This window comes from Nasonia vitripennis, chromosome 1 (assembly GCF_009193385.2).
Source record: "Nasonia vitripennis strain AsymCx chromosome 1, Nvit_psr_1.1, whole genome shotgun sequence".
Taxonomy (NCBI): domain Eukaryota; kingdom Metazoa; phylum Arthropoda; class Insecta; order Hymenoptera; family Pteromalidae; genus Nasonia; species Nasonia vitripennis.
In genome coordinates this window covers 14626511-14644111 of record NC_045757.1, presented here as the reverse complement: position 1 = coordinate 14644111, position 17601 = coordinate 14626511, and the positions used below count along the sequence as shown (strand labels likewise).

Genomic DNA, 17601 nt, shown 5'->3' with positions numbered 1-17601 from the left:
ACTCGAGGAAAACACGAGAAGATAACGCGAGGCGTAGGCTGAAATAGAATAGAAGATTCGAACATTTTTTATGTGTTATAATATAAATTTTGCTTTCGTTACGATATTTTAATTTAATTTAATTTATTAGAAGAAAACAGAAAAAAACGAACAGAATTGACTAATCCAAAAGCAGAGTGCCGGTCGCTTCATTCGATTCCGACGCTTCGAACAGTCGATCGTACACCCCTTGTCGTAATCCTCGAGGAATTAACTTGTCTAGCGCATTGCTATTCTCGGGTTCAACCCGGAGATGCTTCATCGTGATAAAGCCCGAGGACTTTCTTCCACCTTTGTACACGAGACCTGCACCAGAGAGGAGGACAGCGGGAGTCGAGGTGATCGGCTGGCTGTCGATGAACGGCACGACGCTGCCACCAAGATCCGATTCCAACGAGCTCTTCGCGAACTTGAGAAATCCCTTCTGATTGTTGACCATCGGCAGATTTACTCTTCGTCATACGTACCTGTCCCTACTGCTGCCCACTGGACTGGAGATCCAAGTCGATCCACTCGCGATGAGCTTGCCGTTGGCGAAATCGATCGGTGTGTACTGCATCGCTAACTTCAGGCTGCTACCCTCCTTCTCGAATTTCAAGCCAGTGAGCGCGCAGTCAGCCGGCGCCTCCAGACTGTCTATGTTGACTGTCCGAGCGTCGTAAGTTATTCTGTGGTAATCCTTGCCGGCTACGAAGCTTCGGTCAAGGGGATCCAATGGTTGAAGTCGCCCCCAGTTGACGCTTCTTTGCGCTTTATTGCCGTTCTCGACTAGCCGACCCTGCTGAACTTGAAACTGGACCGTTCTGTTCATGAGCACGATTCTCACCCCTGTTAGCACTCTGTGTGCGTTTCGGTTGCATTAGACTTAGTATTGCGGAAACTATGGTATTACGGAGCTTAGAGTATAGGACTTACTTATTTTTAACTACGTTAGAAGTAACCGGTTTCAAACTGAAATAACGATCATCGCTCGCTGCTGGATCTTCCTCGCAAGTGCAAAAACAAAGTTCTACGGCACGGAATTGTGCTGCGAATGAACTTCCTCTTAATTGTTCGACTTTAGTTGGACATTCGGAACCTTTAAAGCCGTAGATTTTCTTGGTACCGAGTAATTCAATATACTCGATTTTTTTCTCACTGCCGGGTTTCTACAAAATGATATACAACCAGTGTAATAATTAAATTAGGCGAGCGCAGAGATGTCTATAGATCGATCAACACTTACCGACCGACAGACGTCTACTTGCAAATCATTCGTGTCCGTGCAATCTCGAGTTAATCCCGCGCAAGAGTCGCTGTAGCCCCTTTTACGATCTTCGCAACCTCCCCAGCTGCCCCAATAAGAGATTAGTCCATACCTCTTTTTATCCTGAAACTTTCCATCCCCGAATCTGCCCGAGTTTATTGCCAGTTGGGTGAAAATCGGAGATAGTTTGAGGTAAGTTCAATCTAAAAAGTAATGATCCAAAATGTTTAGCAATTCCAATTCACCGATCCAATTTTATTACTCGCTATGTGATGATCCGGATCACACTTCCAGATGTCACGATCGGCGACCTCCATGTAGCTCTTGAATTTCGGTATGAGCAGAGAAACCCTTTCCCAGGCATCGACGATGTATTCCTTCAGTTCCGTTCTGAACGAATGCGTGTCTGCGTACACACGTAATGAATATGGATCACATAATTATGATATAATCGAGCCAATACGGTTTTTTTGCTTTACCATTGATCTGCCGATGTAAATTATAGGCATAATATGGATCATAACGATTCCCTTCACTTCGGCAAGAATGATATTGTTGTAAAGATTGTTGATCAACTGCAACGACGATTGCTCCCTCTTGCAGCGCAAGCTTTCACTCTACGATATTTGAAAAAATGATCGATCTATGCAAGTATCGGATCATCGGCAATGGACGAATAGTAGGTATACCTGTTTGTAGTCAGCGAGGGTCGCAACGACGTCCGCGCCAGAGTCGACCTTCACGACCAACCTGTAGATTTCGGCAAGCTGTGCGCGCATTAAAATTTCACTGGGATCGACCAGGACGTCGTAGAACTTTCGTATGGTCTCGTTCTCGTGCTTCTGCGAGCCGTCGCTGTAAAGCAAAAACAGATGGAGCAGGTAGTCGATTTTACCACTGTGCTCGTAGATGTCGTTCAGCTTGTTGTCCAAATCGATTACCTTCGGCAGCAGAGTCATCAGCTGGTGCTGTATCGACTCCTGGATCTCGTACACGTCCATCGACAATTTTTCCATTCCGCTCAAGATTTTGTCCATTTTCTTGCCGTCCGAGGGACTACCGCTGTTCCACAGCTGGCTAACTTTCTTGAATTGCTGCCATATTTGAATCGCTTTGATGAAGACTAGAGGAGGTGCCGGGTAGAAGAACAGCATGTCGGACGTGGCGTCGATGAAATCGTTAGCAGCTAATGCTAAACCTTGAGCGCCGAGGATCAGGCTCAGGACGAAAAGTTGCTTGATGGATAACATGCTGAACGTGACTCGCCAACAGTTTGTACTTTTTACTCAACAACATAGACTTGTAGTGCATGAGAAGTTCGCGATTTTTCCCCTTTTTAACCAGAGTGCATCGTGACCCCGAAACTTTTATGTATAGTGCTAATTTACAATACGACTGCGCGATGACGAACAACATATATTCTTACGTAACGATTTTTCGCGATTTTTCTATTTAAATCTATATATCGTATGGCAGGGGCTAACGCGACAGTGATCCGATTGCGCTCGAATTGTTTATTCAAGATTGACTGCATAATATAATACATAAGGTGCCTGTTTGGCTCCTCAATCCCAATTTTAACCACTAACTTTAATTATATATTTTCGGTTTAAGCATTATTCACGCAGGTCACCTTCATAACTCTAGATCGTGACTCTCAAGAGGCATACATCATGTTTCGCAAAAAATTTAACTGCTCGAACACTTGTTCAAGCACATATTCCTCGTGACGTACAAAAGCGTATAAATTGCGTTCGCGTGAATTTTGTCCATGACAATTAATCCATATAACTTAATGTGTAAATCGACATACAGAAGATGAAAAATCCAGTCCAGTACACGTATAGGCAGAAGAAGAAAGAAAGAGAAACGGACTCATCGCGGCGGAGTAGGCGGTATGAGTTGGCCAGGGGTCGCCGAGCGCTCCTCGGCATGGGGTTGCCCTCCTCGAGGCTATTTTCGAGCCACCGCTGCAGCTGCCGTCTCGACATACACACACACACACACACACACACACGCGCGCGCACAGTCGTTCTTCTGTCTCCGGGTAAACCACCTCCCGGTCGGTTCGCCACGGTCAGCTAAGCAGTATAGCGGCGCACTTAATCGGGAGCCTCGTGTGCCTATGCGCTCGCACACGTGTGTGCGTGTGATGGGTACGACGACCTCCTCTACGAAAGCAGTGGCTGCTGCTCTGCTGTACTCCGCTGTCTAAATAAGTTGAGGCGAAACCTTGAAATATCGCGCGCGCGGCGAGGTGGTGATGGGAAGCACAGCGAGGCTGGAGGTGGTGTCTTATATGCGTGTATTTTGGAGCTCTGTGTCTGGAAAGGCGGCCCTCGATAAATATATAATCCTTTGGTATATTCGTCAGCTCGACAGTGGTGAATCTTACGTGTCAGTTGTTTATTGTTACTGCGATATGCGCGAACGAAGTATATATTTGCATTGACTATTCGACAGTTTGAATCGGTACAATTATAAACAGATTATAAACGAATAACGTTGCACCGCCGGCTTTGGAAGTCGACTCGAGTATGCGCATAACGACGCGACAAGGAAAATACCGCAGCGCGATGCAGACAGGAAAGCGAAAGCACTGGCCGTGAGCCAGCGAGCTTTTCAGAAGCTTTCGCGCACATCCGGCGGAATGTCATCGCAGGCGCGCCATCATGCCTGTGCAGATAGAGAGTCGTAATAATAATAATGTGTTCGGAAATATCGCTAACAATATACATAGATAGATTGTACTTATGACGAACGTGTCATACACGTACGCGCACCGGTAAAAAATACTCCTAGTATACAGGGGCTAACGAAGAGCGATTGAAAATAAACCAGAGAGCGGGGCTAAAAAATCTGAAAAAAAGTCCCACAGTATACCGCGTGACTCTTAATTTCGTTATGCTTCTTTTATTATGGAGTGAGAGATAGACTAGTCAACTAGAGTGCACGCAGGGGGAAGTAAAAATAGTTCAATTTCAAAATACCAGCAAGCATTGTTTTTCCTGCTGAGATGTATAATCTCTCCGCGCTGAAATGCCGCTTGTCAAGAAAAGCACGAGGGTTACATATATATCGAGGCTTAACGCACTCTCCGTGTGCCCCGCAACTTTATAACATTCCTATACATTCGTATATACTGCGAGGTAGACAAGATTGTCAAGTCAACCCCCGAAGATAAGATCCGAAACAACTATGGTGAAAAGGGTGAAAAAGAATTACAAGTCGCATATAATACGCGCTGCCCGCAGAGAAGCGTCTAAAAATCCACAGGCGGCACGCGCGCGGCTTCCGGCAGTTGGCTTTTATATATATATATATATACATGTATATATATTTACGCGAGCGCGCGCACTCCCCTTTGCTCTCTCTCGCGAGCTTTTCTTAGACAGAGCGCTGATGCAGGCGGCTGCCACTTGCGCCCGCGTATAAACCACTCGCCGCGTAATATCGAGGTGTGTGTCTGTGTATAGCCGGATTTCATAGACTTCTGTTCGCGTCTCATAACGCGAGACGAGCTTCTGGTTTTTTCGACGATTTTTCGGTCGTTAGCTCGGAGATTTACGTCGGCGCAGTCGTTCTATATAACGCGTACACGAGGCTATTATATAGATGTGTGTGCAGGAGTGTTTGGTTTGGAAATGTAAGGGTGTCGGATAAGAGGCTCTAACAGATTTTCGGCTGACCCGGGGCTATAATATGCTGCGGGATTAGCGCGCGATGTTCGAGGGGATGTTGTATAGTCGAGTGCTGTGTACACTTGTATACTCGTGTGCGTGCGTCGTTAATGGCTACTTTATTATGCATGCGTTATGTATATAATTGTACGAGCTTTTTGAAAACCGATCACTTCAATGGTTTTGTACGGTATATATAAGATAAGCGCAAAAAATCCGCAAAAGTTCACCGAGCGAGAGAGAGAGAGAGAGAGAGAGCGAGAGAGAGAGAGAGAGAGAGAGAGAGAGAGAGAGAGTATAGAGCAACACTCGTGCCGTAATCGCATGAGCTCAAACGAATTCGAAATCAGTCAGTGGCATCTGGACGAAAGTCCCCTGCGTGTAGTCGGAGCCGGAAAAAAACCCATCAGCATCTCCCGCTCTCCTCGAGACCACTCAGCCGACCATCCGCACGAAGAACAAGAATTCACAGGTGGCGAATTCCTACTCTTTCTCCCTCCCTCCATATATACGCGCTCTCCCGCGCACGAGCATCACCAGCGAGCATCGCCTCTCTACAAAGGAGCTCCTACATATATGGTCCACGAGGGGTGTCCGATCAGCTGGATACCGGTTCCGCCTCGTGCATATATGCAGCGCGGCCGCGTTCGCCCCCATATACGAGCGAGCTAGAGAGCTGGAACAGCTGGTCGATTCCGCGGCGAAGCGGATTTTCGGGGCTCGTGTTTCCGAGGTGATGCCCGCACGTACGTACGTAAGCCTTTGATTCGTCGTCGTGATGAATTTTCCCGCTGATGCTGCAGCCTCGGGGGCTCGCGCGCGCTAGTGGGGAGTGTCCTGTTTCTGCACAGCGGAGCCAGAGTATAAAAGTGTGATGTAGGCGGGGGCCTCGGGCTGGGCTCCGCCGGAGAGACAGATGGTTGACTTGTTGATATGAATGACAATGTGTTGCTCACGCCCTCGGGGAAGGAATCGAGTATGTAGCCTGTGTGGGGTGATTAGTAATGCACTTGAACCTAATGGGGTTGGTCAATTGATTGCCATTGTGCGCCGCGCCACTCTCTACTCGGCCCGTGCCTATGGGGAAAAATAATTATACATCTGTATCGCGCCAGCTTTATCGGATGTATATTCAATGTACGTCGTCGCAGTCGAGAATCTATGGACAGTCGCGTGTCTATTATTTTATCCGATGACGCGAACGGGGAACATATTCAAGGCTTCGAATAAGACGTATTCAAATGCCTGCATCAATACAACTTCGTTCCGCTGTCCCCCCAAGGAGCGAAGATTCCTCGCAAGACGATCGTCGAGACGCTCCGCAGGGTGTGTGTCGTTGACCCGCGCGCATCACCCTCCTCAGCTGCGCACGCTTTTTTCCCCCTGAAATCGTCTTTCCTCGAGCGCAGTATTCTTGCGGCTATGAAAAATATCTTCAGTTATAGCCAAGTGCAATGTATGTATACGTATACGAAAATCTGAAAGTGACGAAAAAATTCCGGCTCTTTGTGGAGATAAAAAACTCTGATGCGTGTATAGGTATACAGCAGCAGCCGCGAGCGAAGGAAGCGGATCCGTCAAAGGGGCAGCCGAAAGAGAGAGAGAGAGAGAGAGAGAGAGAGAGAGAGAGAGAGAGAGAGAGAGAGAGAGAGAGGATGCGATACGCATTATACAGCGGAGAGCGGCACGCGACCGACACGCGCCCCTTTTTCTTTTCTTCATCTGCTGCTGCTGCTGCTACTGTTGCTTTCTCTCTCTTTCTCTCTCTCTCTCTCTCTCTCTCTCTCTCTCTCTCTCTCTCTCTCTTCGCCGGGCACCACCTACGCGCCGCAGCCGTCGTATTATTCACTCTCGCTTTCGGGGCCCGACTATACACACACAGCAGACGCGTAAAAAACGCCGAGAGCTGTGTGCGCGGTAATTGGATCGGTTAGGTAAACTCGTTTCGTAAGTCATCGCTTTATTATTTTATTAAAAATTTTCTCTCCCTAATTTCCATTCGATCGATTATATACTATCCATTCGTCAAATACTCGGTACACTCATAATTCTAGTGAAGCTCATCGTCTCTCAAAGAGCATCTGGAGCCACTGGCTAAGTAGCAGCTATCTCTCCAAGACAGACACCGGCTTATCTGCCGAAGCCCTTGAATCGGCGCAAACAGACACAAGTCTTCCTGATGAGCCACTTTCTCCGCTTCTTTCTGCGCTTCGTTTTTCTATCCCCGCAACGTTGGCGTCGTCGGCGGTCGCGCAGGAAGTGCACCGCGACGCTGATGCTCCCCGTGACGACGAATGAATGGGGAAAAAAAGGGTTAATGGGCTCGGGACATCCCTTCGTTTTGCCTCTGAATGGCTTCGGGAACACACGCGACACGTGTTAAGAGAGGGATTTTTGGTGAGATTATCAGGGTGTAATGTTTAGGGACTTGTTTTCGTATATATATACCAAGCTAATGATTTCGACATTAATATTCGGTTATTTTCGCCGCGACTCATCAGGTGTTGTACAAAGTTTCAAAAACATATACACGATTCGGAACGAGGAAAATCGGACGGCGTCGCTAAGATTAGCGACGAGCGCGAGATGTACACTTCACGCCACGATTATTACTTGGCATGAGTCCCTCTTTTATAATCCATATATACTCGCGCCAGAGTCGTGCTCAGGTGGTTATTATCCCTCTGCGGTATTAGCGATAGAAAATAAGTCGTATACGCGCGGAATTAGAAGACACGACGAGCGAGCTGCGTCCGAGCCAAGAGGCGCGCGGAAAAATCGGTTGCGCGATCGGCAACTAAGTAGATCGAGAGATGAGTTGTGCCAATGACGAGATGCGATCCGATGGTCCACTTGGACTTCTCGGGAGAGTTGGATGTGTGGGGCGCCAAAAAAAATCGACTAGAGGAATTTGGAGCGAGCAAGGTCGAATGCGACCCGGATCGGTGTTTCATATATCGCTAGCTTATGTAAAGGAACTTCAAAAACCACCTGTGGTTTTTAAAATAAACCTCGACGGAATTGTATACAGCGTCAATTCGCTCGTGCGCGTCTCCGAGGCTTCATTGTGTGTATTATATAGTCGGTTGAAATGGAGGTCATTGGCACGGGGTGTATTTTAAAAGGGAGAGAATGAACCGGCGGCGAAGTAAATCAACTCGAGGTTTCCGGATTCGAAGAACGAGCTCGGAACTTAAGTAAAACTCAAGTAAAAAGTGAAGCTACACCGAAGAGGAAGTCGAGACGAAGTATACAGGGAGGAAGAGAAGTCGAAAAGGTATGCAGCAGGCGACGAATTCTTATTATAGATTTGGATGTTGTTGCTCTGCGCGCGGGCACCTAATGACACTCTCTCTCTCTCTCTCTCTCTCTCTCTCTCTCTCTCTCTCTCTCTCTCTCTCTCTCTCTCGCTTTCCCCTCTCTATTTTCGTTGATCCTCTGCTTATGATTGTTGAATCCCATCTTCGTGCGCACGTAAAAATACCCGCGACATCGAAAGCAGCACTTTCTCTTTCCGCCCCCCGAATCCACGCAACATCGAATTAGCGGCCTACTAATAAAGAACACCCTTGAATCAAACGTACGTATAATATACAGGCAGACAGAGTAAACAGCCGCAGAACGTCTGTACCAGATGAGAATAGGTACACAGGGCTCTCTTTCCTCCTCCTCCACCCCCTCCTCTCCTGCACTGGGCGGCCCATAAAATGTGCAGCCTGCATCCGCTCTCGCGCGCAGATGCCTGCGCGTATACCCTTTGCTCTCCCACTTATTGTGCACACACATTTACATGCACACAAACGATACAGGCTCTCTGCGTGTATTTGGTGGACCGAAAGGATTTCCATCAGCACTGAACTTGAACTCGTACGACGTGTTCGCGCTCAAGTTCGATGCCTCAATCTCTCCTTCTTGGATTCCAAAATTGCCGGAATAAGTACCCGTCAATCAGCACGAAACGACCTCCAAATTAGGTGTCCCTCGCGCTATTATAGTTATAAATGCGGTAGAGACGCGCACATACGAGGAGAGAGAAAGAAAGTATGAGCCGCGCAGCGGTAGCCATGTAAGGGCTTTGCGCGGGGGTGCGCAGTGCAGCGATCGCCTCGCTAATTTTAGACGAAGACACCCGCGGTGGCTGCTGCTACTGCCGCAGCACTCGTGACTCGATGCGGAGGAGGCGAATCGCCAGCTGCCGCACCGCCGCGCGGAAGAAAGGAGCGACGCTCGCCTGCGTCTGCGGCGTGTTTTGATGGCTTGTGCAGGCTATTTGACAGCGTGTAGTTGACTTTCATCCACGAGAAGTGACTGTAGAGATCCGTTTTTTCAGGTATTGTTATGACGCATCGATCGAAGACAATTGCAAAGGATTCATAACGGTCCAAGACGATCCTTGAAAAAATGAAGTCGCATCTCCTCTGTCCCGCGTTTAAATCCCCTTCCGCATAAGACCCGAAACGAGTCAGCGGCGAAAAAAAGTCGACTGTCGCATTCGTAATAACAGACATGTCCCCAGAGCGCAAGCCGAGCCGAACTGCACATGTGGTCGCGAGAAGCGTCGTCGCGTGTCTCCTGCTGGTACGTAGAGCCTGCGCACGCGGAGCTTTGCCCCCGCGACGAGAGAAAATAAGAGGAACAGGCCAAAGGAGAGTTTGTGTGTGTGTGTGTGGGTGTGTGTGTGTGTGTGCTGAAGACGAGTCGCGCTTGCCGAGGTCAGTGCTTGCAAGCTCTCGATATTATATACAGAAATGATATTGTTCGTGACTTGTATTTAACGATACTTGTAACCGCCCACACTTGAAAGAACATAAACCAAGTCGCATAACTTAAGTACTGTCATGGCGTTGCAATTTCCGGAAAAGACTTGTACACATTACGCACACCAGCCCTTCGTTGTCTTTCTCTCTCTCTCTCTCTCTCTCTCTCTCTCTCTCTCTCTCTCTCTCTCTCTCTCTCTCTCTCTCTCTCTCGGTGTCTTCGGGCACGTGGCAGTTATGCGCAATAATAATCCAGAGACCGCGAAGCCTTTTTCTTTGTTGCACACGCATTGTGATTTACGAGCCGAACAGGCGTCATCTCTCCCGCACAGCAGCTGAGCCAGCCTCCCTTTTTAAGTTTCCTCGCCGTCATCGTTTCGCGCCGAACTGCTGCAGTCCTCCGCGGCGTAAATTGAAATTTCCAAGTTTATTTGGCTTTTACTCGCGGACTCTCGTGCTTTGTAGAAGCTAGAATTTTATTTTTAACGAAAAACGATTAAAATGTATTATACGACTATCTAAAACTTTTACGTCGACGACATTATTTTAAAAGAATATAATGTTTAATGTCAAAATTTCAATAACAATAATACGCTTGCGTTTCGTTAACCCCGAGAATCACTTACTGCGCAGCTCTCAGCGGCACACATAAGCGTATTTCCGCCAAAAGCGCCATCAGCCTTAATGAAAACGCAAAAAGACGCAACGAGCGAAAGGAAGTGGGAGGAAGAATAGCGGCCGTTGCCGACTGGCAAAATTGAGCGGCGCACGCGCCCTGCACTTACGATGCTACGCGTTTATAATAATACAATTTTTACGACCTGACTGATTGAAGCTACAGCGAGTTAGGAGATAGGTGCCTTAGGAGAATTTTTTCTATTCGTGAGATTATAACATCAGATCTCCAGGTTAGTATGAAAGCCCATCGTAAAGTACCACGTGTTCGTGATATACATCACGCAACGAAGGCCAATAAGATCGTGGCGCAAAAGTGTCCGTAAGCCCCCAAGAGTACACAAACAAGGGTGTACGCGTGCATATGGCTACGGAAAAACAAACAGAGCGAAGAAAATGCCGAAAAATCGAGTAGCGGATGTTTGAAAGAAGCGCGTAATGTACAGCTCAACTTTTCTCTCTGTCTGCATGCTCCTCGAGAGATTTCGGTCATTCCCCGGATGTGATGTTTTACGTGCAGCGATGACGAAGAGACGAAATGCACGCGCATGTGTCTATGTGTGCGTTCTCTTTTTTTTGTAAATATTAGACTGCCGATGCTGCTCTCGGGAAAGGGTTTCGACTGTTTTGGGTTCGTTGGGACGTTTCGTTTGTTTGGATTGCATAGAGGAGATATTAGATCATCTTGATGATTTTCGAGCCTTGGACGGCTTGGGAAATTTTTCTTGAGAATTAATGTTTCGCAAGTTGCTATAAAGTATTACAAAAATTGTTATGAAATTGTACGGCAAGCGGATAATCTTTCAAAATTTTCTTACAGGTATAAACAAAATGAAAAAAATAAATAAATAAAAGATGTTATACACACCCTCGACCTAATAGTCCAAGCGCACCAGTCGAAATTCCCCAGACTCGTCACCAAGCGCATCTAGATCCTCATCACACCCCCCGAAACTACAACTCGGTCCATCCCGCAAGCTGGAGCGAAGACTTTGAGAAAAAATAATCTTCTCACGAGAGACGCGCACTTGCGCGACTCGGATTTCTATATTCAGGCGTGTCCTCTACCCGGCGAGACACACATTTCTCGGCGGACAACCTGTCGGAGTCCTCTGTATATGTATATCGGAGGCGCGAAAAAAATCCGAAACACGTGTTGAGAAGCCGGAGCGAAGAAAATTCTCGGGCCGAGAGAGGGAAAGTTCGGGTGCCAAAGGACGAAAGAGAGAGAGAGCACGTGTTGGGTATTGGAAAGAGATGTGTTTGATCTGCGAGACGTTAATTGCTGCTGGTTCTCGTGCTCAGACCAAACGCGGGAACGTCGAGAGGAAAATTTGTTGTTTCTCGAGTTTGGGAATTGCCGTATAATATCGAAGATTGTAGTGCTTTAGACGAAAATAGCAAAGTTATTTTCGTATCTATAATACAATATGATGCAGAACAAGCCAGCGGCTCGTGCAATATCACTTTGAAGCTTGCGTTCTCTGAAAAAATTAAATAGAAAAATATCGTTCGAATAAACAAATAATATTGCATTGTATTGAAAAAAAAAAAAAAACACGAACAACATTGACATTTGTTTTTTACGATCCAATTTAGGAGAAAGCGCGGAAGCAATAACTCGAGGCGTTGCAGCCCTCGACTATATACTTATATAGCCGCACGCGGGAAAAAATTCACACCTTCCGGGAAGCGCGGAAGTCGTCGGGAGGAAGCGCACACACATCGTTCCGCTTCTCTTCTCTTCTCCCACTCACGCATTTATACATTATACGTATTATTCCAGCCATCTTAAGTCGAAGAAGTGAAGCTAAACTGTTCTTCCCCCAAAGAAGACGGACACCGACGACGGAAGAGAATAACGCGCTTGAGAAAAATCTTCGGGAAACCAAAAGTATAGGAGAAACTCGAAGTCTGGCGATCGCGCAGCACGTGTTTGTTTAAAACGACGCGCATGAGAAAAAGCTAAGCTTCGAGAGACCATCGGTCCCTATATACTGTGTCCGCGTGTGTGTGTGTATGAAAAGCGATGGTGGTGCAGAGCATATGTGCGGCCCTTGAACTTCACTGACACCACTGTATAGGCTATATGTGCACAAGGTGGCCGAAAACGGAGCGGACCAACGCACCGCCTCTCGAATCATCATTATGCTATATAGTCGATCTCCTGCTAGGCGCTGTAGGATGCTTCTATTGGCTGGGCTGTGTATTAGAAGCACGTGTGCGGGGTAAATACGTGTAACCCCTTTTGGAAGTCCTGGCGGGAGGTGTGCAGTATAGATTTATCAACAGAGTCTCGGTAGAAGTTTGACGGTGAAAAATGAAAACGCATATATTGAAAACGCGATTAACAATATAGGGATCATCACAGAAAAAAAAGAGAGAAAGAAATCATATACCCGCAACTGATCGCGCTATATCGTCATCATCTGCATATACGTATACATATAGCAATAAACGACGACTAAGACTAACATCACCTGTCCCCATTGTTCACTGAGCGAACGCGGGGGCGCGTGCCGACGTAACCCGACACCAGCATCGCCGTCTTTAACGACATTTCGCGTGTGCCGCGCATCTGCGCTCTCCGGAGAAAATCGCGCACTTTATGATGTTCTCCTTTTGCTCGTGTATATATGCGCTCTCGTATTACTTTATTCTCGTGTGCGTGACTGTGTGCATGTGTGGCTATACATATGTGCGAGTCGAAAGGTGCAGGAGATCTTTCTTTTTCTCATTTTTAGCCACGTGCTGCGGAGACCCGAACTGCAGAATATGTAAATTAATAGCGACTTTTATTGTAAATGCTGTATAGTTGAGAAATAGAAGAAAGAAAACTAAGATTTATGCTGTGATTCCAATGATTTTTCGACCGTATATAAGTTTATAATTTATTCATTTTAAGCCAATATCCGTTTACAATCTATCAGTCTGAACATACATTTCCGTCGCTATACATAACAGTCAAGTTTAGATTGAGAACATTAATTATTTACACCTCTTGGGGAAATTTAAATTCATTTTCGTCAAAGACCACGATTTGATCCTGTAAGTTCACTTGCTTCATGCATCACGCATAAAAAAAAAATTATTTCAAGTCATTTCAAAGATTGCAAAACTTGTCTAAAAGATGATGTGGTTTGAATTGATTGAACAATTTAAAGAAACTAACTTAATATTTGTTTACTATCAAACACAAAATAGCAAATTCTTTAATTTCCTAAAGAACAATGTTTAATTTTTCTTGTTCCACTAACAGTAACAAATCTAGATAAGCTTAGTTCAATAACAAATTCGAATTATATAATGGAAAATTAACTTCGTCTAAGAACTTCTTAAAAGAATTATAGAATCTATAGTATCACATTTTTAATAAAACAATATTACAGATCATTACGCGACCCCCCTGAAATTGCTTCACTTAGGCAGTTGTATCTTTGAATATTGCTCCAATAACTGGACCTTGCTCGTGTATAAGGCATTGTCTAAGGAAAATATATTGTATTATTAAAAATAAATTGATGTTGTTCATAAATGTATAATGTGAACAAATTTTATACAATGAATAAGCTTAAGTAAAGTCAGATAAAATACTATAATAAAAATTTAATAACAAGTTTTTACCTTGTTTCACTTTGCAAAGAGATTATTGGAGCTTTGGAGCCAGGCTCAATCTTAGTCACCAATTCGGCCATTGCTGCAATAACCCCAGCACTATCACTTGATGCATTTCCTTTTACTGACAATAATTAAAATAAAGTATAAGTAAATGATATAAAATATGAGCTAAAATAATACATATCAAATAATCAATAATTTTTGCTATGAAATAAAAGCATACATCCATCACACTTTTATATTTACCTCCTAAACAAAGTCCAGATTTGTCTGTTAAAATACAGCCCACAACTCCTTCGCTGTTGTTTCTAATAAACAATCAATTGCGATTATTTAAAAGATATTACGAGCAAAAATACAAAATAATATAACCTCCAAAACTGTTTACTTACACGTCTTCCATTCTTTTTTCGCAACTCTGCTCCATTTTTATTACAAAACGTGCAGATAGATTGGCAAAAACACTATCGTAAAATTTCTCCAACAATATTTTTTGGTAATTTTTCTCTTTAAATAATCCGTCTTATTAGTGCTACCATTGTTTGTGAGAAACAGCTGATCTTACTTTATTGCTGTTATATATCCTACTGGTGCAACGGTTACCTACTATACCAACTAGTGGTAATTAAATAAAATTTCATATCATATATATTTGTTGATAAAGTTTAAATAAGGTATCAAAAAATGGAAACAATATCTCATATTGTTACTAAACATTTATTAAACGATATAAATGTTTTTAATAAAACAATTTCAAAAGAAAATTCCAACAAGGCAACATTTAAGGAAACTTATTATATACAAAATATTTTTCTGCATTTACTCTTGTTTACAAACTCTTGCACAACAATTGTATGCGAATTATTTAGAATTAATAGATAGTATTTGTTTATTTACAATATTCATATATTATTATTCTACTTCAAACAGTCTTTCATTTTATTTTATAAGCATTTATGCCTTAAATCCCTAGTATGTGCATCTCATTTTCACTGTCAACATCATTTGAGAAAATTTCAAGAACACCATTATCCTTAAAATTATTTGCTTTCAAAGCTACTGGGTACACTCTTTTGGTATCTTCATCAGAAATTGCATTTAAAACATTTATATCTAAAGTTTTTTTTTCAACATTATTGACAATTTTGTGCTTTTGAACTAAAATATTTCTATTAGATGGTGGTTCTGATTTTTGTATACACATGATTGGGTTTGAAATAGAAGCAAATGTTAATTTATTTGGAATAGATTTGTGTTGAACATTCCCAGAAGCTTGTAATCCTTTGTCTGGTGCTCTTACACATACAATTGGATTTAAACTGGTAGCAGATGCTAATTTTGGTAATAGCACAGGCTTATGTTGAACTATAACATTTTTCATTTGAGAATTTGATAGCCTTGCTCCAAGTGTTTTGAAAGATATTTGTTTCAAATTTGCATTAGGTATTAGATTTATAGGATTCTTTTCTATATCATCAAGAGATGTCTTTGAAACTAGTATAAAAGTTCGATTATTTTTTATCACATTGCTTGAATGTTTTGTAGTCACTATTTGGCTAATAGTCTTGCTGTTCACTATTGGACTTGAAGTTTTTTTCAATGGTTCTATCTTTATTTTGTTTAATATTGTCTTGTTTAATACCTCTGGTTTTATTTCTGTATCACCTACTTTGCAGAACTCATTTTTGTGCAGTCGTTTTTCTGCCTCATCATCTGGATGCTCCATTACTATACTATTTTTTTTTAAATTCAAAGTCATAGGATGTTCCAAATTTACTAGAAATCTGTTATCGCCATTAGGTGATTTTTTGTGTAGTCCAACAAGATGACGATTATCTGATGATATCGTAGGTGTTGAAGGAGGTAATGTTAGTTCTGAGTCAAGATTAACGGTGCGTGAATGAGCTTGTACACTTTTTGTTTCATGCGTTTCATGAACATAATTAGTTGTTAAATGTTTTTCATTTTCAAATTCTAATACTACATTATTTGGAACTTTTCTTACACGTCGTTTTTTGCTGTAAATATAACGTCGCCCCATTTTATACTTTAGCCACAGGCTCTGTACTTATAGTTTCGTCTATAATATATAAAGAGAAAAAGAGTTAGAAGAATCAATAATCTCAAAAAAAAATCAATAAATATGCAAGCAACACTTACTCAGGTCTCAGCTAGGTTTGAAAAAAGCAAACGTTTCTACTTTTAATAAATGATGAAAACGAATCACTTTTAATGCGCACAATATTAAACAAAGCTTTTAGAAATATCGGTTATAGGTTATGCAATGTATCTAGATATATCGCAGGAAATTCGATACAATGAGTCGTTTATTCCAGAATCGATTCTCGTTGTAATCTCGTTGAGATACTGCAAGAATCGAAATATCGGTTTAGCTTTTTATCGAAAGAGTTTTTGAAAAATAATAAATACAAATATTTGCGCGACAACATATATAAAAATATACGAATATCGCGGTATATGAAGTTGCAGATTAAAATTGCATACATAATTATATACGTTATAACAAAATTTCGTGGACCTAGAAGCAACATTTTTCTCCCTCAAAATTATTAGTTTCTATATACTCATCAATAATAAAAAAAAATCCAAAAAAATGTGCGAACGTAACCAAAACCGCAATTACTTAAAAGAGCTCCGTGGGCTCATTCATCAGATACGATCGATGTAAGTTTTGCAAAATTATTTTGTACATCCATTAGGATCTTTTATACTTATAACCTACTTAAATATCACAATAATTGTTCATCATTTCAAGTTAAAAATAGGTGAATCTTTACCTTATCTTAAATTTTACAGACAGCTCGAACCCGAGGTATGCAACGTGACCTGTCCTCCGCTGGGTTGTCCTCGCGGTCCTTGTCCAGGCCTGTGTCGGGATGAGCGCGGTTGTCCCGATCCCTGCTGTCTCTCGAAGATGCCGGGCGATTGTTCCCCACCACCGAGTCCGAGACGTCACCGAATCAACCGCAACCCTTGCTGCGGACACGCGCACTGACCCGCTCTTTCATGCCTTGTATTTCTGTGTGAGCAATAATAAATAGTAACCCGTAAATTTGTTTCTTTTTTATCGCACCTCAAATAAAAGGAGTAAAGGATGGCGCGGTATGCGTTCACAGTTCATCGAAAAAGTATTTTGAACGCTACTTGAAGTCTTGAACGCCATCGCAGTATTGCCAACGCTCGGAGCCCGCACTATAATCACTATAATACATACAGCCCATTACCCAGATAACAACGTGTCGGCACAGAGACGTCCCCGTGACGGCACGAGATGGCGGCATCCACGACAGCACGTGACGTCCAGCTGCCGCAGCACAGAGACGGCACGTGACGGCACGGCGAGACAGCACGACGTGCCGTCTCTGTGCCGTCTCTGTGCCAGCAGAAAACGCTACCGGCGGGGAGCGATTTTATCGCATATAAAAATAACGCTAAATAAAAATTAGTTAGAACGCATAACTAAGCATCTACATCATAAATAATTAATAAATTTTGTTATATAGTATAAAAAAAATTTTATGTAAGAAAAAAAAAATCTGCCGGGTGTAGGGCTGGAACTCACGAT

At 43.5% G+C, this 17601-nt stretch overlaps 3 protein-coding genes across 5 annotated transcripts; all 3 read right to left on the bottom strand.

Annotated features, from left to right (window-relative positions):
- Positions 1 to 98: 98 nt before the first annotated feature.
- LOC107980549 lies at positions 99 to 501 on the bottom strand. Its single transcript, XM_016981459.2, has one exon. It carries the CDS (start codon positions 476 to 478, stop codon positions 161 to 163), a length of 318 nt encoding a protein of 105 aa, XP_016836948.1. The 5' UTR covers positions 479 to 501; the 3' UTR covers positions 99 to 160.
- A 980-nt stretch (positions 502 to 1481) lies between these two features.
- Positions 1482 to 3903, bottom strand: LOC103316633. Its single transcript, XM_016981458.3, has 4 exons — positions 2227 to 3903; positions 1975 to 2140; positions 1765 to 1902; positions 1482 to 1691 (listed from the first exon to the last, which is right to left on the bottom strand). Exons 1-2 carry the CDS (start codon positions 2533 to 2535, stop codon positions 2072 to 2074), a joined length of 378 nt encoding a protein of 125 aa, XP_016836947.1. The 5' UTR covers positions 2536 to 3903; the 3' UTR covers positions 1482 to 1691; positions 1765 to 1902; positions 1975 to 2071.
- Positions 3904 to 13272: 9369 nt separating this feature from the next.
- On the bottom strand, positions 13273 to 16956 carry LOC100678357. Of its 3 annotated transcripts, XM_001603056.6 has the most exons (6): positions 16176 to 16313; positions 16021 to 16095; positions 14408 to 14630; positions 14262 to 14323; positions 14022 to 14136; positions 13273 to 13882 (listed from the first exon to the last, which is right to left on the bottom strand). In XM_001603056.6, exons 3-6 carry the CDS (start codon positions 14440 to 14442, stop codon positions 13819 to 13821), a joined length of 276 nt encoding a protein of 91 aa, XP_001603106.1. In that variant the 5' UTR covers positions 14443 to 14630; positions 16021 to 16095; positions 16176 to 16313; the 3' UTR covers positions 13273 to 13818. The 3 variants fall into 3 exon arrangements, with proteins under 3 accessions (XP_001603106.1, XP_016836776.1, XP_016836775.1); XM_016981287.2 differs by lacking the exons at positions 13273 to 13882; positions 14022 to 14136; positions 14262 to 14323; positions 14408 to 14630 and adding exons at positions 14714 to 15928; positions 16814 to 16950 and having other exon boundaries at positions 16176 to 16382; XM_016981286.3 differs by lacking the exons at positions 13273 to 13882; positions 14022 to 14136; positions 14262 to 14323; positions 14408 to 14630 and adding an exon at positions 16814 to 16956 and having other exon boundaries at positions 14714 to 16095; positions 16176 to 16382.
- Between the last annotated feature and the right edge of the window lie 645 nt (positions 16957 to 17601).